The 20936-nt window shown below is 41.9% G+C and overlaps 1 protein-coding gene across 2 annotated transcripts in view; it reads left to right on the top strand.

Moving 5' to 3' along the window:
* TRIM29 (tripartite motif containing 29) overlaps positions 1–20936 on the top strand; it is a 46018-nt gene that overhangs the window by 21553 nt on the left and 3529 nt on the right. The window contains exons 2-8 of one of the 2 annotated variants that reach the window (XM_089538553.1): positions 688–783; positions 4585–4818; positions 6349–6547; positions 11831–11917; positions 13884–13979; positions 19021–19122; positions 19407–19486. In XM_089538553.1, the coding sequence (XP_089394679.1) occupies positions 688–783; positions 4585–4818; positions 6349–6547; positions 11831–11917; positions 13884–13979; positions 19021–19122; positions 19407–19486 (894 nt within the window). The remainder of the gene's footprint in view (positions 1–687; positions 784–4584; positions 4819–6348; positions 6548–11830; positions 11918–13883; positions 13980–19020; positions 19123–19406; positions 19487–20936) is intronic. The other variant, XM_089538554.1, reaches the window with a different exon arrangement.

The raw sequence follows: 20936 nt of genomic DNA, 5'->3' as shown, positions 1-20936 counted from the left end.
GCTAGACCCAGTGCAAACGAATCCCTGGTCATGTTTAAACAACATTTCTGCCAAGGGCGTCACCCCCACTTGTTGCAAGATTGGAAGACGTCATCCCGTAATTACATGAAAAACTGTTATTGTTGCAAAAGACACACCCTGGGCAGGGCCCTTTTCTTCAAACGCAGCTGGATTTTGAAATCTATCTCCTTGCGTCCCCCGTCCCACCCCTACCTGTGCCTCAGCTGGCAAATCATTTCTGAGGAAGCAAAACAAGTTCAATCTCTTCTGGAACTATTTAGGAAGTAGATTTGAATTTTTAGCACCTTTAAAAGTGTGTATGTGTGTATGTGGAAAGTTGGAGTGTGTATTGGAAAGTTTTACTTTTTGGATTACGGCTGCCAGAACCTGCCATCTGTAGTACTGGGAGTTGTAGTCCACCTCGATGTTTCCAAGCTCTCTTGTGTGTATTTGTGTTTGAATTGTTGTTGCTGTATTATTTTCTTTCCCTTTCCAGTAAGCTCAGGCAAAAGCAAACTGAAGAGATGAATATATATGGGCTGGTCCAAAAGCCACAATAGCTAATGGCTAGGTTTTGCCAGGAATCTGTAGCTCCCAGGTACTGAAGTCTGTGGCCAGGTTTCGATGGCCTTGGAAGCTGACCTGCAGCAGCGTGGTTTCATTGATCTCCTTCTCTTCCTCCCACAGACTGAACTCTCCTTGCAAAAAGAGCAGCTGCAGCTCAAGATCATTGAGCTTGAGGATGAGGTGGATAAATGGCACAAAGAACGGGACCGTATCAAGGTGAGGATGATGCCACTCCTTCCCCTACAACCCCACATCTTCACATCTTTGCCCAGTAGCAGCTGGTGATCTCCATGTCATGTGTATCTCCTATGAATCCTCTCTGGGTTGTAGCGTGAATCCTAAACTGCTAATACCTCTCCTTCAAAATAAGTTGAGCCACTCGGTTTCGGTAATATTTCGGTTTCAGTTGAGCCACTGATATAGCAGCTTAAAGTTCAGACTAAAACCTGGAATAGCTTCAGTGACATTGAGATCTACCAGCTGCCTCTGCTCTTGTCCTTCACCGCCATCATGGTTTGGCTTGGTTTCTCTTCTTCTCCATCTCCGTCTCCATCTCCATCTCCTTCCTCCCCTCCTCCTCTTTGCTCGTTCCATTGTTGGCTTCCATTTCCCCCTATGGCTCATCCCAAGTTTCCCTTCCTCCCTCTTGAGGATCTTCTCACCTCTCTCTCATTTTTCTTCTGGAGGACCACCTCAGGGCCTGACCAACCGCACAGTCTGGGAAAATGGCTCCCATGAGATGAACTTGGCGGCAAGCCCAGGACACACAACTCGTTTCTCTCACTCCAGTGAACTTCAACCCAACACATTAAAAGTTTTGCTGTGCGCTGGCATCTTTGCCCAAGATGTCGGCTTATCTCGCCTGCCAGCACTCATCCTGGTGTATCTGAGGGGGTTGCGAAAATTATGGGCAGCAAAATATGCAAAGCCCTCTCGCTTGCCAAATTACAAAGAGAACTCTTGAGGATGTGAACTTTCATTATCTGAATTCAAAGTACCCTGCGTGAAAACATTTCATCATTTTTTAATTTGTTACATATTATCCTGCCCACTTTCCAAAGAGCTCAGGGTTCCATAGTTTTCCAATGCCTACCTGCTTTCTCCTTGCAACAATCCTGTGAAGAAGGTAAGCCTGGTGGAATACAAGTAGCCCAAGGTGAACCTCATGGATAAATAAAAAATTTGAATCCAAACTATTACAGCTCATGCCCTCCAACTATCCTGATTTGGAAGGGGTTGTCCCAATTAAACCTCTGATGTCCCTATTTTTCATTTGCTTTTAAAATGTTCCAGATTCTCTCACCTCCTCCCACTTTCTCCCTTTGCCCTCTGCTTACTTCCATTACTACAAATTGAATTCAAAATGCAAAAGTAGTTTGCACTCAGTTAACTGAGCTGGGATTCAGAAGAGGAGAGTGCTGGAGTTTTTCCTTTCCAAATAGGCTCTGGCAAAAGCACACTGCTGCAGCATCTCCTTGCTTTTCCATTCTTCATCCTTGCAGCTTGAGTCTCCCTTAACCAGAATTCTGAATTGAAATATTTCAAAAACTAAAACCTTTTTTTTTCAGGGGTGGCTGAGAAAGTGAGTCCTTGGTTTCTGATGATTCAGTGTACACAAGCTTTGTTTCATGCACAGCATTATTAAAAATTACCCCCAGCATCTTTGCAGAAGGTATATATGAACCATAAATGAATTCAGTGTTTAGGCTTGGGCCCTATCTCCAAGACATCTCATGATGTACATATATGAAAATACAAGCATTCCATTTTATTTTTAATTTTTCAAAAAAAATCTGAAATCCAAAATATTTCTGGTCTTGAGCTTTTCAGAGACTTGGGCTGTGATAACTTTTGCCATCTTTATCACACTCTTTACCACACATCATATTCCCTGGCATCTCTAAAACAGAGCTGCTCATACTCTCCCTGCTGTGACTGCAAGGGTTCAAACTGTGCATGGAGTTTCCTGGTCAGGAGGACTTTCCATACCCTGAAATTTCAATGTCCAAATGTGAGACATAGGGATGAGTTCTTTTGATGTCAAGGAAGCCAGCCCTATTGATGCTCCAAGGCTAATGTTACAAGGGATAACTCATGGTGATGCCATTAAACATGACATTAAGCATCAAATACAGTTGCACAAAATATACTATTTAAATTTTAAAGACTTAGGCTTGTTACAGACTGCCAAAATAAAACTGCTTCGGGTCTCTTTGGAGGTATGCTGTTTAAATGATGCATGCATCCTAAGAATCTGGAAGCTGCACCAAAGCTGCACTCCAGTGCTTAGGAATGGAGTGTGGCTTTGGCGCGACCTCCGGACCCTTAGGACCCATGCATCATTTAAACAGCATACCTCCAAAGAGACCCAAAGCAGCTTTATTTTGGCAGTCTGTAACAGGCCACAAATTCTGTTGTTAGTCCTAACTAGAGTCCAGCCATTGAATCAGTGGAATTTATCTATGTGTTATCATGTCATTCAACAAATGATTCAATTGGTCTACTCTTGTCAGGACTAACTAACAGAATGCCAGCCCAAGTCTAACAAGGGAGGAAAACATGCACACATTTCAAGGCAATGTTCTTGCCCTGAGATTCCTCCCCGTGTCCCTAAGAATTGGAGATGAGGGTCCAGGCCATGGCAACCCAGGCAATGTATAATGTGATGAGAACTTCGCTGAGAATCTCTGTGTAGGTGGGAAAAAAGTCTCAGCAGAAACCGCTAACTTTGTTAGAAGCTTGGGAAGCCATAAATTGATGATGATGTCACATCTGTGTGCTTTGTTGTCTGTCTGCTGGAGGTTATATTATGAAGGATGAAAACACCCTTTCAAGCTTCTCTTTGCTCAGCTGATGTTAACAATACAAATGGAAGGCTGGTTCCTGCACCAGATGCATCATGTATTAGAAGGCAAACCCAGAGACTCTTTCTTCTAAAACAATCATTCCCACAAGCATGCTGGGGTTTTATTTATTTATTAATGGCAATATTTCTATCTCTCACACACTCTCAGGACCATGTACAGTGTACCCTCCAACTGTCATAATTTGGCAAAGACAGTTCTGCATCCTCTCCCAGCTAATGCTCTTCCTCATTAATAATTTTCACCCTCTCAAACATATTCGGTGTCTGCGTGGCCACATGAGTCGTGGTTTTCACCTGTCAAATGCCGGAGGGCGTGATACAAGTAAAATCAATGCAAACAAGCTAAAGCAATTTAAAACTGTTTTTAAAAGTGTGCTAAAAACATATGAAACACCTGAACAAGTTAAAGCAGGTTTAAAAGATGAAAACAGCTTAAAACCATGTGCATGCACCTTTTGAAGTAAACCAGTGGAGCCTAGAGGTGTTAATAAATAGCTGTGTTTTTACTTGTCACCTCAACAAAGCTAACCTTGGCACCGAGTGGAGATCTAAGGTCTTCATCTTTTGCTGAAAAGACTGCAAAGGAGGAGCCATCTTAGCTAGCCACATCTTAGCCACAGAGAAGGCCCTCTCTCATTGAAAAGCTTCCAGGGTTTGCACAAGCCTTCTTGGTCCAATCATGACTTGAGGGTTTGTGGGCCAGATAAGAAATCTTTGGGCCATATCTGGCCCGCAGTTATAACTTGTAGTTTCAAAGATGTCCCTTAAATGAGAATAAAATTTCCAGGACCCTGCTCCATAATGTTACCTACTCAAGGAAGTCTTTCAGTGCTGTTTTTGCTGGGCTTACCTCTTAAGTTACAGGTTTGCATGGAAATGTGGTTTTGCATCCTTATATAAGACAGCATGGATCTAACTCAGTCTTCTCTGTTATATCCATGGATGTATATATTCATATATTTTAAGATCAATGTCCACACCATGCAGGGATTGGGAGAGCCATTATAAAACCATTTTCCTCCTGCATGGTTTGGAAGTTGACCTTCAGTGGCATAGATGCACACATTAAGGTTTTTAATATCATAACTTCATAAGAGTCTTAGTGAGAGCCCTCCAAGTGAACCTCTTTCTCTTTCTCTCTTTGTCTTTAGAACTTTACCACCAATGAGAAAGCTACAGTAGATCAGCATTTCAAAGAGCTGATCCGCGATTTAGAGAAGCAGCGGGATGAAGTGAAAGCTGGCCTGGACCACAGGGAGAAGGTTGCCGTGGAGAACATCAAGGAGATTGTGGAGGAACTGGAAGAGAGGGCCAAGCTGTTGCAAGAAGATAAGGAGACAAGGGAGCAGATCAGCCAAATCAGTGACTCAGTGCTCTTCCTGCAGGTAAGCAAGGCAGCCTTGGAGAGTGAGCTCAGACTGAAGAACACCTGCATGATTTCAAGGCAATTGCCTGGTAGTACAGTCAACTTGTAGCTCCTGAGTACCACCGCCTGGCTTGCAGTTTGTTCAGAAATATGTATATGTGTCTCCATTTTTTCATGCAGTGAAAAACCTAAATCCAGTCACCTGATACATCATGGTTAGAGTAGACCCAATGAAACAAGTTGAGACCGACAAGTCAATACATAGGTCAATCCCATTGATTCAATGGGTCTACTATAGTTGGGACTAACAATAGAATCTGCTGATTATGCAGATGAAATGGCTATTTACAGGTCTACATGCATAATTTATTCTGCTAACAATGTAGAAGGCGGATGATCTAATACAAGATTCCAGTTAATCTCTGGAAGTTCTGTTCAGAGCACTGGAAATTTCATCATCCCATGACCACATGCTTTGACTCTAATCTTCATTGCCATATAATCTGAACCCAGCTTTCTTTTTCTTTTTATACTGACTATGAGAATAGTCTGCTCTCCTCCCACTGGACTTCGACTCGTATATGTAAGATTTGAGAGATGCCCTCCCATTGAACCACTGTGAAGGCGGACATTTGCTGAGGTTCTCTTTAGACCAGGGGTGGCTATCTTATGACCTATGGCTACATGCATCTCCCCAAGTCATTTATTTATTTATTTAACTTATATCCCACTTTCCCAAAGTACATTGTTGAAGGCAAGTAACAAGCAGTTAAAAATGGGTACAGCTAATATATATATATATATATATATATATATATATATATATGCAACATTAAACAACAATTTAGTTAAAAAACACAATGCTAAAACAGAATAAAACACAAATAAAACATAACATAACCCCATTAGAAGCCCTATCTGTCACAAAAATGATAAGCTAAAGGTGTTCCTGAATTAAGGGAAAGAAGTGTTTTTGCTGACCGGTGGATATAAAAAAGAGTCAAACTTCTTATGGGAGATAATTCCAGACCTTGGGAGCAGCCACCAAGAAGGCACTCTCTTAGGTCCTCACCAAATGTGCCTCTGTTCTTGGTGAGATAGAGAAGAACCTTTCCCAAAGATGTCAAAACTCGAGCAGGTCCACATAAGGAGATACAGGCTTTCAGATATTTTGAACTCAAGCTATATTTCTTGGAGGCGGATTGCCAAAAAATGAGGTGGTGGTGGAGGAGGAAGGAGATGGAGAGCGGAGAAGGAAAATTGCTACTCCTCCTACTCCAGTTGGTCAGTCTCTGTTAAAACAGTGCATAGACTCCTCCTCTTAAACAACATTCCTTAATTTTTAGGAAATGGGAAATGAACTTTCCAGTTACTTCCAGTTTTAATTTCTCTATTAAAAAAACAAAGGCAGGGCGAGAGCAGTGTGCAGAAAGTTTCACCATGAGCCCTGAAGATTCTTGCTTTAGAGCTTGCCTTGCTTTGATGTTTTTTGGCTCCCTTTCTGTTTGGTTGTTGTTGACATGATTCTCATGATCATTATGCTTGGCAGGAATTTGGTGCGATGATGAGGAATTACACCATCCCGCCATCTCTGCCAACATACAGCATTCTCCTTGAGGGTGAGAACATGAGCCCGACTATGGGGCTCCTTAGAGATGACCTCCTGAATGTATGCATGAGACACGTCGAGAAGATCTGCAAGGCAGACCTCAGCAGGAACTTCATTGAGAGGAACCACATGGAGAATGGTAGGTGGGATCAAGTAGTTGTGTGCCTTCAAGTCTTTTCCAACCCATGGTGACCTATCATGAAGTTTTCTTGGCAAAATTTGTTCAGTTGGGGTTCATCTTTGCCTTCTGAGATTTGAGGGAGTGTGACTTGCTTAAGGTCATCAAGTGGTTTTCATGGCCAAGCAAGGATTTGAATCCTGGTCTCCAGAGTCATAATCCAACACTAAAATCACTACACCAAGCTGGAACCCAGAGCAGTGTGTATTCCATCGGACCATTGAATTGCTGCAACCATCTTGGGGAGGTCGCTGGTTTATTTATTTCTAAAACTAAACATAGGCGCCTTACAGACTGCCTAAAAGTGGCGGTCTGCCAGCGGCGCCGGTTGCTATGTCCGGGAACCGCAGCGGCCAAACTGCGCGATTCCTGGGCACAGCCGAAAAGAAGCGCCAAAATGGCACTTCATTTTGCGCCCTGGAAGTGGCGCCGCGAGGTGCTAGTCGCGCACTCATGGTGTCACTTCCACAGCGCAACGTCCAGACGCTATGCGTCTGCGACATCAACATGGCGGCCCTGTGTGGAACGGGTGCCACCATTTTGTGCGCACTCTGTGCGTACTAGGGTTCGGGGCATCAGGAAGTGACGCCCCTTCCTAACCCTAGTACGCGCAGAGTGCATACTTTATGCCCGTCTGGAACGGGCCATATTTTCTTTTTTGGTGTTTTAAGAATTAAAGTTTTAAGTATGGGACTGTGTGTTGTCATGCTCCCAGATCTCTGCAGGCCACACTTTATACTTTCATCTGGGGACTCTTTCACAAAACACAGGGATAGCACTAAAATTCCACTTTAATTGCACATCCTATGGAATATCCTGGGCTGTTGTAGTTTGCTGAGACACTGGAGCTAAACTGGAGCTAAACTACAACACTCAGGATTCCTTAGCATGCTACCATGTCAGTTCAAGTAGATTCATAGTACTATACTTGTGTTATGTGAACTGCAATGAGTGATTATGGAAAATGAGGCTTTCTCCATCAAAAACAGAGCTTAGGAAAATTATTTTTCCAGACAACAATTCCCAGATCCCACCAGTCAACCCTTTCACTAGCTATGCTGACTGCAGGATTTAGGAAACTAAAGTCTAGAATAGTAACTTTTCCAAGTTTTGTCCAAGTCAAAGGACTTGGCAAGTCCTCCTTCCCTTGGGATGTTGCTCCAACCTCCTTTTTATGGTCTCACACACAATAATTCAAGACAGTCTCTTTCAGAAGGCTTCAGGGGCTTAAATTTTAAAACACACACGCACACAAACACATACACAGCTGAAATTTTGTTTGGATGGTTTCCCATTTGAAACAGTATGCATTTTCACCTTTGGTCACCTTCTCCTCCATGGATTTGTATAATCCTTTCCTAAGGCCTCCTGAATGAGTGAATGCCACCAGTTAATATCTGCGGCAAAGGATTGTTCCTCGTTGTTAGACCTGAGCCAGTTGCCAATCAGTTTAATTATATTGCTCTGTTTCTAAAATTAAAAGGAGGTCTTTCATTCAGCCGTCCAGAACATATGGCACCACATACTCAGTGGAGTTTCTTTTCAGAATGGTTTCTTTTAAACTCTTCTATTTCTGATGCTATTGCCACAGTTGTTTCACCTCTACCATAGAACAGAGCATTTCATGTGATGAAATCAGTCTTGGCTACAAATGCATATGCAATCTTAGAGTTAGAAGGGATCGCAAACACCACCTAACCCAATGCTCTGCCATGCAGGAATACATAACTAAAGCACTCCAGAGAGCTGGGCATCCAACCTCCATTTAAAGACCTCCAAAGGAGGAGAGTCCACCCCCTTTGAGGCTATTCCACTCTTGAATAGCCCTTACAGTTCTTCTTAATGCTTAGATGAAATCTCCCTTATTGTAATTTGAATCTATTGGTTCATGAGCTAGTTTTCGGAATAGGAGAAAACAAGCACATACCATCTTCCACATTACATCCCTTTAGGTATTCAATGATGGCTGTCATATCACTTCTCAGTCTTCTCTTTGCCAGCCTCTCTAGGACTCTCTTCATAACTCTTTCTAGACTTTTTACCATCATAGCTTATCTCCTCTGGACACATTTCAGCTCATTGATATTCTTCTTCTTCTGTGGTGCCAGAACTGGAATGAGTAGGACTCATATTCTTGAGTAGTGCTCAAAAACCTGTCTGCAGCAGGGATGAACAGCTGTGGTGGGTGCACAGGCCATTTTATTGTCCCTGAAACCCTCTGGTGGTTGCATGGATGGCCAAAGATGCCCCAGAATAAAACCTGCAATTCTGGTTCCAGGAAAGAAAGGGAAAATGGTGATATCTAACAATGCAGAGAAACCCTGTAATACATTCAAAAGATGAGTTAGGTGTTTCCAGGAGAGGCTATTCATCCTTTTTTTTTTTTTTTTTGGCCAGAAAAAAGAGTGGTCCCTGCAGAGTTGAAGGATTGATAAACACAAAAAGTCCTGGGGAGGGCATGTGGCCCCAGCTGTGCATGATAACCATTAATAGAATCACAGAATCCATGGAATCATAGAATCATAGAGTTGGAAGAGACCCCCAAGGGTCATCCAGTCCAACCCCTTGCCATGCGGGAACACAGAATCAAACCCCAGACAGATGATCATCCAGCCTCTGTTTAAAAACTCCTGGGGCCTTCTCATACTGTACAGTTATAGCACCATTGATTCCACTTTAATTGCTATGGCAAGATCTATGTAATCCTGGGATCTGCAATTTGATGAGGGGTATTTAGAATTCACTGCCAGAGAGCTCTGGTGTCTCACCAAACTACAAATGCCAGGATTCCATAGGATTCAACCACGGCAGTTAATATGGAATCATATTGCTGTGAAACAGACCCAGATTGACAGTGTGTGAGTGGGAAGAGCAGAAGACCACAATCTCTTTCATGTTTCAGATTCAGATCTAACAGCTGGAGACAGTATTTCTCTTACTCACGAGAAGCTGCAATAGCAAATAAATAAATAAATAAAGAGTTGAAGCTTGGCAGCAACTGGTACTGAGAAAGCAGCTGGAGGCCTTGCTAGCTCATCATCTCTGGCCCTCAAGCCTGAATTTGTTTAGCCCTGGTCAGGGAAGGGGGTTGGCAGGGATGGATAACTAATGGCTTGCCCATCATCTTGCAGTCTGCAAAGAGAAGATGAGGAGTTGGAGTCAGGCTTCTGTAGCAGGGCAAAGTCTTTGATGTGGCGCTTGATGAAGGTTGCCTTGGAAACCCCAGATCTTTATCCTTTCATTAAGATCTGTATCAAACAGGCCTCTGTTTATGCCTTGGCAAAGGGTCTCGCATATCTCTCCAGGCTTCAAACACATCTAAAGGCTGGAGACAGGCTGGAACACTCCAGTGCAATAACCAGATATGAAGAAGCAGATCAAATGCAGAAGGGGGGTGGAGGCGGTGATGGGTGTGCAGCTGCCGCTTCCTCCGCTGGCGTTTCTGCACACCCACGGCTTAAAACGGAAAGAGTTACTGGAGGAAAAAGGGAAGAGTTTGGGGAAGTTCCTTTGGGGACTACAAAGCCTAGACTCCACCAGCTCACCTGGCTGCTGGAGGATTTGGGGAGTGGTAGTCCAGAAAGTAACATTTTAAGAGCAACGAATTGAGATGACAGAGGGTTAACTGGGGTTGCATCTGCCAAATTGGGATAGTTAGTGCATATCGTCTTTTCTTTGACTTCTGAACATCTAACGTGACTTAATCCAGAAAAATATTCCCCACCCCAAATCATGCAACCAGGACAGGAGAAAATACTGTGTATTAGGAGAATTTGGACTTGCGTTGTAAGAACACAATATTTTCTCCAATCCTGGATGCATCCTTTCCACTTTCTGTCCACCATCAGAATGAATATATATATATATATATATATATATATATATATATATGAAGAGGGGCATTTAGTGTCTGGCTCTGTAATTGCTCTTTCATTTTGCGAATATTGCAGTGGAATTTTCACAGCTGGTCAACTCTGTGGGTAGCTGCAAGGAGTGTAGATAAGTGATCATCTCTTCTCAACAATGAGCTGGAGCAGCAGAAGGCACACACAAGGATAGGAACTCTGCTGGGACTGATAATGGTTGTTTCTAGCTGGTCATAAAATACAGGTTCGGCCATAAAATCCTGGCTTCTGGGAAACATTGCTTCCTCCCACCAGTCAGTGCAATTTCTGCATGGAAGACTCAATAGACCACACAGAGTACAATCCTTGTGCTTTTAAGTTGGAACAACATATCCATCATTTTATTTTGTGATGTGGGGTTACATTGACCAATGCCATAATAGCAGCCATGAAATAGACCTACCAGCATTCTTCTTCTTGCCTAGTTTGGCACATTCTATTCATTCCCAGCAAAACACCTTGACCAATACTTTCCCCACCCATCACAGCAGCCCACACTCAAGCACAAGTGCCACCCTTAGACTTCTATAGATCTCTGGAAGAGAATTCTTAGTGCACCCAACTGTAACTCCTAGGATTCCACAGGATGCAATCATAACAGTTAAATAGATATGCAACTGCTATAGGTATGTGTTTTGGACATACTCGAAGAATATGATTATCTCACTTCTGACTATGTGCTTTTTGACTTCCAAGTTCTTCATTCCTTTTAATGAAGGAAGCAAAGGATGGGTTCTAGAACAGACCAAGTCCGAACAATCCCTGGAAGCCAGGATGCCTAAATTGAGGCTGTTGTTCTTTGGTCACATCATGGGGGAAAATGAATTATTAGAAAAAGCAATGATGGTAGGAAACGTGGAAGGCAGAGAAAGAGAGGGAAACCACATGCCAGATGGTTAGACTTGATCATGGAGGACATGGGCCTCAGGTTGCAGGACCTGAGCAGAGCAGCTGAGTTGAAATCGACTCAAGGGCAATTAACTACAAGGAGAAAGAAAGGGGGATTCATTACCTACTATCCAAAGTGGCTTATGCCATGAACCTGTTGTCATCAAGGGGAAAACACAGAGATGTTGTTGGCCCATTTGCACACAGTAGGCCCCTGCCAGTCTCTCTTATCTATACTTTGGACACTAAACCAACTTCCAATCCAGTACCCACCACATTAATTGGGGATGATGGAGTTTTCTTGCAACATGTCCAGAAGGTCTACACCCACTTTGTACATCTACAACCCAGTCTTGAACCCTATTCTTTATTGTCTTGCATTTGTTATACCCCTATTTATGCAATATGACATAATGACTTAGAACATTTCTTTCCTTGTTTTTCCCTCCAGGAGATAACCGTTTTATGATGAACAACTACACTGACTGGAACCAGCCAGATAGCCTCAAGAGGTTTTCCATGTTCTTGAGTCCAAAAGGTATGGAGAAGAGCTAGGACCACATAGCTCATAATCATTTCCCCTTCCTCTCATGTTAAAGAAAATATTTGCAGTTTGGAACTGGTTTTTTTTTTACATTCATGTTTAGATTTACTTTGTTCAGCATTATTTTCTTCCTCCCTACATGTCTTCCTTTCTCTCTCAATGCCATTTTCCTCTGTCTTCCTTTGTACTCTTGGCAGAGATTGGGGAAATTCATCATAAACACTGGCCATGCTAGTTTGGGGACTTTGAGACCTATAGCCCCAAAATTATGTGATTCGCTCGTGGCTTTATTTGCTTCTGCTGTCATCTAATCTGTTTTGCTCTGGCGATTCATGTGCTTTTCCATAATGATGCTCACATTATGTCCTTCTCATGCTTCCCTTCCATTACATTTAGTCATTACACAGACCAGAAAAAGATAGCACTGGCTGGCCCAGCTTTCTAGTCTTCATGCAGCTCCTGGCCTTCTTCCCAATCTTCACAGATTGGACCAAATTTGAGAAAAGATCATACCTATGTAGTATCAGCCCCTATACTAAGGATACAATTCTTCACATTGAAGGAAGCAATAAGTAAATTAGACCATTTTCGTCCCACTGTGAGAACGTCTTTAAAAACAATATAGGTTTTCCTGAAGCCTATTTGTAATTTGGGACTAATTTTATGATAAACATAAAATGTTCATGTGGTTGTTTTGTGTAGAAAACAGCCTTTTCTGTTGGCTGAGGAAAACTGGTTCACAGAAATCTATCTCTCTATCTATTGAACAGAAAAGGCTGTTTTCTGCATAGAAAATGCTATTTTTTTCATGCAAACCACCCATGTGCAAATCTTGCACAAAGTCCCCAGTTACAGGATTTTATGCAAATAAAACAACTTTTTTTTGCAGGAAATGATATTCCTGCATAGTTTTCTGCACAAAACAACCATGTGTGAATTTTGTACAGAATTAGTCCCAAACTGTGAAGGTTCTTGCCAGTTCAGGATTCTTCATGTTAAGGTTTCTTGACACTTGAAACACGTGTTTTTGAACATTTTCTTTCAAATATTAATTTTGAATATTCTTTCCAACTCTCATCTATGTTAAGGATATGAGACAAATTTTGTTTGCTCCATTATTTGTCTGATATTGCCTTTTTTGAACCAATGCACAAACTCAAACTAAGCTATCCAGATTTTACAGTGGAGGTCTCTATTAAATAAATGCGTGCGTATTCCATATGCTAACCCATATTTGCACACAAACATGAGAATATGGTAGTGAAAATCATACATAAAATGCATTGTAGTGTAACAGATGTGTAAAAAATGTGTGTTACACAAAACAACTTAGAGAAATGCATTGAGAGAAATATACACAGAATTAAAAAAACATCTTGTGCAGAGCCTTTTCCTCACTTTTCCTTACCTTGATCTTGTATATTACTGTCTACTGGATTGCTGGGACAGCAGAGCAAGCTTTGTCCTCAAAACATTCCCGAAGCCCAATTTGGGAGAAAACCTGGGATATAAAATTTTAAAATGAATGCATATATTTGGAGGGCATTTCTATTTGTGGATTTTGGGTTCCACTTTCCTTTGGTTTTTAGCAAAGAGCATCTTAACTTGGCTCCAGATCTCTCTTTTTTTGCACAGCTTGAGTCTCAGCAGGCCCAGAATACATTACCTGGAAGATAATCGGTCTGAAAGACAGACCATGGGTTGGTAAATGAATGTAACTAACAGCCACTCAAGGGGAGCTTTGGGTCATTTGACTCATAAGTCCCTCTGGTGCCGTAAGTAGAAGGATGGACAATTTTATTCAGTAGCTGTCTGGGCCTGTCCTATCCAAACGACTCTCTTACGCTTGGCTTCTAATAATCCCTTTGGAGGAACGTTTTGATGATAACACAAGGTAGAACCTCAACATGACTAGTTTGACTGATGCCAACTAATTCCTGAACTGGATTCTCTTGTCTAGGAGGGAACTACAACTCCAGAGCCTGGGAGTTTTCTGCCATGCAGACGGCTGCGGAAGAGACGCTTACAACAGGAAATTCTGCTTTCTCCCTGAAAGGTACTCCTCCCACACCTTCAGTGGGATTGGTGGTGGGTCACCTTTCCAGCTCCACTTCCTTTTGGATGGTTGCCATCTTTCTTGCAGCCTCGTTCTTGTGTCTCCAGCCATAGCACAGTCAGAGAGAATTTACTGTGTCGATTTAAGGTCCACACCTCAGCATCTCCTGTATTTTTCTTCTTCTTAAGAATCAGGTAGAAGGTAGCGTAGACTATTCCCTGGCTGAGACCTCCCAAAAGCCAGCACCAGCTAATTCTGGTGAAGTGGATCACTCCAGAAGACAAGATAGGATGGGAAGGAAAACTAGCTTGGGGTGGGAGGGCAAAACAAGATGGGATAGGCAAGAGACAGAGAGGAGCTGTTCACATTAAGGACCCATGCAGACAGGCCAAAATAAAGCTTCTTTGGGTTACTTTGGAGGTATTCTGTTCAAATGACACACACATCTTAAGAGGCCAGAAGCAGCATCAAAGCTGTGTTCTAGTCCTTAGGACTGAAGCGTGGCTTTGGCACGGCTTCTGCCTCTTAGGATGCAAACATCATTTAAACAGCATATCTCCAAAGTGACCCGAAGCAGCTTTATTTTGACCTGTCTATACAGGCTCTAAGTTTCAGAAAATAAGGGAAGTCAGAGTATATATTCTTTCCTTAAGAGCTACTCCAGACCGTTCAAAGGTCTTGGGATGTGATGGGAGAGGTATCTGTTTTTATTGGGATGATGTACCTCTGTCTATTTCTCCTTAATTTCTGAGATCAGCCATGATTTTTTAAACCCAGGGCAAGGTGTGGGTTTGTGTGTGTGTGTGTCCTGGGACTTTCCATTACAAGCAGAGTAAATTCCCTCTTTTATATCTGCTGTCTCAGTTCCTCCTGTACTTCTAGGAAGTCCCACTGATGGCATTTTAAATGGGGCCAGGACCATTGCAATGGGGTTTTCCACTTATCTCCCTTCTCTTTTTTACATTTCCAGTCATCAGACTGAACATTTCTTTAGTTTCTTCGCTATCTTTTACCATTACAGTTCTAAAATTGTATAGCGTTATGAACATAACAAAGAATCGGAGATGGTATAGCATTGTGAGTGTAACAAAGAATAAGAGAAAACAAAGAGAAAATAAATGTGTCAGACAGGGAACATGGACACTGAAGGAGTGGAAGTGTTGAGTTAATGGAAGAGACAACAGGGAAGAAAGAAAATCATGTCCACAGCACAATTAAACCTCAAGGCGGAGAAAGAGTGAATGAAAACATGGTATATTTAGGGCATGGCTGGATGGTGGCAGAGAAGCAACCCTTACAAGGTATGAAATCTAGACACAGACTAGCTCAACATTTACTGGAACCATTGCCCCATCTGTGGAAGCTCTAGGCTTGCAAATATAAAACAAATCAGTATGTGGAAAATCTAAAACAAACCAGCATAATGAACAATACTCATGCATCAGTATGTAAGAACAGGCCTTGGAAAAATAAGGTTTTAGATGCCAACTCTTAGGGTCCATCTAAGCTGTTGAAATAATGCAGTTTGACACCACTTCACCTGCCATGGATCCATCCTACAGAATCCTGGGATTTTTCTTTTGTGAGACACCAGGAGTCTTTTGCAGAGAAGGCTAAAGATCTTGTAAAACTACAAATCCCAGGATTCCATAGGATAGAGCTATAGACTTTAAAGTGGTGTCAAACTGCACTATTTTGACAGTGTAGATGCACCCCTAGAGTCCTAGATTCCCTAACAGTGCTGGTATGGGGACTTTGAAAACTGTAGTTCAAAGAACTATATATCTATCTCAATCCCTGCTTAATATTACACATAAGCAATCCAACCAGTCATGTTCAAACATACTTGTTATCATACCTAAACTAAAATATAATTAAATATCACTCACAAATCAATTAAGAAGTCACGTCGCCTGTAGTAATGAGTTAGTGTGGCTCCTTCTTTTGAACTTTATCATCCCAGAACATCACAAGGTAGTTGTTTTCGTGCACAGATCTGTTTGCTGCCTTTCTTCCCTTGCTCTCATGGTGTTGGTGAGTTTGAGGCACTATCTTACACTTTCTCAATCTGTCTGAGGGCTGATCTGCTCTGCTTTTTTTTAGAACCAAATGTGCAGCAGTTTAAAGATTGTGAATGATCATACCCTTAGAGATTAATATCTCTTTAACACACCTTTCCCTAACCTGGTGGTCTCCAGATGTGTTGCGTTACATTTCTCAGCAATCTGAAGGGGAAGGGTTGGGGATGAAGCTTGTCCTAACATATCCAAACAACATTCTGACATGTAGATGGGAATCATGAGGTGCTCCAGATACTGCTGAACTGCAATGTCTAGCATTCCTTACCATTGGCTATGCTGTCAAAGGCTGCTGGGACTTGATATTGAACAATATAGAATCATAGAGGTGGAAGAGATCACAAGGGCCATCCAGTCTAACCCCATGCATTCAGAAATACACAATGTGTCTGAAGGACTGCATGATTTCCACCCCTGGTCTAACAGGAGGAGGATTTTCAGAATGCCAGATACAGTTGCGGAGTAGTGGATTTGTTCTGAGTTCGTTCTCAACTGAGCCCTAGTGGAGCTGATTCCTGAAGTGGATTTGTAGCTAGTTAGCAGACCAAATGCAAAGACAGCTTACCAATTGTTCCTTATCATCCAGGACACAAGTGATAAGTCGGCTACCCCAGGGATTTGTCTGTGTCTGGTGTCGTTCAACACCATTATGAATAATCTGCACAAAGGAGTGGAGGACATGCTCATCCAATTTGCAAATGATACCGAATTTTGGAGGGACATCTAATCCTGTAGAATACAGGATTAGAATTGAAGATGACCTTAGTAGATTTGAGTACTAAAGCAAAACTATCAAAATTATACCTCCAAAGTCTACTGCCAAAGGTTCTCCATTTAGGCATCAAGGGTAAAATGTGTCCTGATGAGAGTGATCAAAATGGTAGAGGGTCTGGAAACCAAACTCTGTGTGGAGCAGTTGAAAGTGTTGGGTATGTTTAGCATGAAAAAGAGATGATTGAGAGGTTATAGCCATCTTCAAATATCTGAAAAAGGCTGTCACAGGAATGATGAACCTGCTCCAGAGAACTGGATCCAAACCGATGGATTCAAATGACAAGAAAAGTGATTCCAAGTAAATAGTAGGAAGAAACTCCTGATGGGAAGAGCTGTTTGACAGCAGGAAAAAAAAATACTGGAAGCTTTCAGAGATACTTTAGAAGTGGATGTTGGCTGAGGGTTGGTTTGGATGATGTGTAAGATACCTTTCAGCTCTACAGTACTATGAGTCCCCTTTACTGTAATCCACCCTAATATGAAAGTTCAATTCAGCAACCGATGCTTCCTTCCTGTTCATAGTGTCTGTCTTTTGGGATACACCTTCATTACTTATGTGGATCTGGGTGGTTTGTGAAGACTACAGTTCCCTTGCCTCAGCATAGCACTTTTCAGCTGTTCATGCATAGAATAAGAAACAGAATCGTACCTATGACTGCCATATGTGCATTGCATATGATATCCATACATGCAAACTATACAAATATCATCAGGGCTTGAAATAAGAGGGCTGAAGTAAAAAAAATAGTGTTTCCAAATTCTGTGCAAATGCTATGTGTTTAACCCTGTCTGTGAAACTGGAGACCCTTGGTCTACTGAAAGGTTACCTAGAAGCACAGGAGGAGTCTTCCTCTGCACAATTTGTATACATGCTGACTCTTTCGGACATTATGCCAACAGTGAGCAGGTGTCAATGGGCTGATGTGGCTGTAAATAAGCATAAACCTGCTGCTCCTTCTCTCTGTGCATGTTCAGATGAATGTTTGCATGCTGGTGGAATCATTCCTGAGTACTAGGACTTTGCAGTTCATAGAAGTTTTGCATTATTCTGGAAGGTGGCAAAGATAAATTGCCACAAAGTATACTTTTAGTTAGGGTTTTGTAAACCAGAACATGATCTCTGAACAAATCTATAAATACAAATCAGTGAATGGGTGAGAGAGACACACTCAATGCAACAAAACTCCCCACCAAACTCTACACAACGTAAACATACCTATCAAAAGCAGCAACGCAATGCAAGCCAATTATAGCAAAAATGGAAATGAAATCTGCCACCCAATTAAACCTTTCTTTAATTGAGTGGCAGATTTCATTTCCATTTACTCATATGAATTTAATTCAGTTTATTGATTGGTGGATTAAATGTTCATATATTTTCAAATTAGTAAATACAGGCGTTCTGAAGCATTTTCTTTTCTGGTGATAATAATATTTTCAAAACAAGTATTATCCAGTTCATCAAGGGCACTTTTTAACTGGGTATAAATAAATAGTTTTAAATAGGAAACCCAATTAACTTAACTGATTAATTGAATGAGCATTGCAAGCCTTAGCTGAAGACCTTTTTTCAGGATTAGTATCTGGACTTGCTTATTCCGGGACACTGGAAAAATTGAGGAGAACTTGGCATCTGGTCTTATGCCAGTGGAAATCACAAATCACACTCAAGTGGATCACAAATCATAAATCAGATGGATGTGATTCTCATTCATCTCTCCCATTTCTTAGCCATTCAACACTGGATGGCTCTCTGCTTCCCTTCTCTTTCTCTCAGAAAGACTAGTGTGCATTCTGCCGAAAGATGCATGAAAATTTCATTTTGTTTCCAAATTTGTCTCCAAAAATTGGATCCAAATTTACCCATGTCTGCAAAGTTTCGCATGTGGATCTGGGTCAAATTGACAGATTTGCCAATTCCTAGAGAAGAGTAAGAATTTTGTTTCAGACCAGAATTAACCAAAGTCTGCAACATTCAAACATGGGAGAAAACCAAAATGGACCAATTTGCCCACCTTTAAACCCACCTGGTTGTCTCTGTACCAGGGCAGATGGACCATGGTGAATCCTACAACCTTCAGCCTTGGTACAGAGATGCCTCAGACCAGGTCCTAAAAGGGTGGAGACTTGAGAGACACAGACAGTCTTCTACCCCATCTCAATGTATTATTGCTTCTTCTATTTTCCAGTGGGCAGTGGGACCAAGATGCCATATCAGTTCCCCCCAATTGGTCAGAGTTCACCCGGCGATTTCAGCAAGCGGTCCGACGGGAGCCTGTATACTAAGAATGGTACTTTAGGGATTCTATACACTTTTAATTACTGCTTTTAATCTCCCATTTCTGCCTTTACTGTTTTTTTTTTTTCTTGGGGACATATAATTTCCAAATGTCTCCAACTGACCTGGCATTTTGGACTCCTTGCCTTACTAACTTGGAGATGGAAAACAAAGCATAACAGTAGTCTTACATTTACATAAGATCTCTCTCTGTCTCTCTAATTCCGGGATGCACTCAGTTGCATGCAAGGAAGGCTGTTGAAGGGAATAACCTCAGCTGCCTTGTGTCTTTCCCAGCTTATCCCTCAATAGTGAGGCACCAAACCGCAGCTAAGACACAGCCACAGACATGGAAATCTTCCAAGCAGAGCATGCTGGTAAGTTGTTCTATCTGCATTTGCCATGCCTTCCATGAGAAGGACCTTGAGGGTCCATCTAGAGCTATTGAATAAGCATGGAAGCAGATGCTTGGAATAAGTAGTAAAAAAACCTTTCTTTTTGGTGATGGTGGTGGGAATGTTTTAGTATTGGAATTCCATGGAGAAAGATAGGTAGAAAGGTTTGGGACTCTATGGGGACAGGTATCTGTCTTGGGAAAATTAGATACAGCAAAGAATGGGAACATGCTTGCTTGCTTGGCCTATATGTCTTCACCTCCTTTGCCCCCTGTAGGCACAGTGCAGGTGTGGTGCTTCCAACACAAAGTAGACCACCTGCCTCAGACCTCTTCAAGTAGGAGTCAGCAAAAGACCTGGTCCAACTCTGGCTAAGGGGCTAGCCTCTCATTTTCTCTGGGGGCAATCTAGAGACTTTGACCTAAATCCAGTTGTCAGTCTTTAGTTAAGCAAAACCACTGCATTAATGAAACTTACAAACATGTCAACTACCTAAGGTCTTATAGATTCATAGGGTCTACTCTAACTGGGAATAACAAATAGATATAAGCCATAGGCTAGGGTGGGAATCATGCAGCTCTATATATGTTGTTGGCCATAGGCTCATGAATGGACTACTACAGGTTGCAAATACTAGCTCCCTACAGCTGAGCAACTCTCAGGATGGTTGACTCAGAGAAGTAGCTGTCAGCCAGGTTCACAGAAGAAAGACCTATTCTGGGGGAACATGGCAACCCACGGTTGTCACATCTCCTGTTCTTTACTTTGGATCTTTCTGGCTTGTGTCACTCACATATCCACAAGGGAGGGACTGATTATAGTGTGAATACATTGAGAACTTGGGCGTTTGTGAAAGTGATTAAGGAGGATCAAGTAAAGGAATAGCGTCTAAGCTCTATTGATGAAGGGGTATCTTGATTATGAGTTCTCTGTTCTTTTTAAGAAAAGCGTACAACAAAACTAAGTCACCCCAAGGCATCTAGAGAGACAGAATGCAATCAGATTGCAAATTTCACTGTGTTTGGATCTATAGGGGACAGTTTGGTATAAGCTGTCTGTAATAACTAAGGGATTTGCTTAAGCTGCCTAATAACACTGATTTGCTTAAGTCACATGCACATGTGCATATATGACACAGAATTGGAAGAAGTCCCTTTTTTGGACTGTAACTGCCAGAATCCCCCAGTAAGCATATCCAATATCATCTTCACTGACCACTGCTAAGAAAAGTAACTTTCCCAAGCTCTCTGAAAACACTCTTAGAGTTCCCAGTGAAAGTAGAAGACATACTGGGGTACACTCTCAGTTTCCAGGTGGTCCCATTGTCCCCACAAAGAAGACCATATGTTTGATTATGCTAATTTATATATTTAAATGGGCTTTAAATAGAAGTTTATATAATTTTAAATGGAAGTGGAACCCATCTCTGCAC

This window comes from Sceloporus occidentalis, unplaced genomic scaffold (genome assembly GCF_023333645.1).
Source record: "Sceloporus occidentalis isolate IW3139 unplaced genomic scaffold, rSceOcc1.0.p SCAF_9, whole genome shotgun sequence".
In the NCBI taxonomy this organism is placed as follows: Eukaryota; Metazoa; Chordata; class Lepidosauria; order Squamata; family Phrynosomatidae; genus Sceloporus; species Sceloporus occidentalis.
The sequence above is the reverse complement of the archived record's forward strand: the minus strand, read 5'-3'. Positions and strand labels throughout refer to the sequence as shown.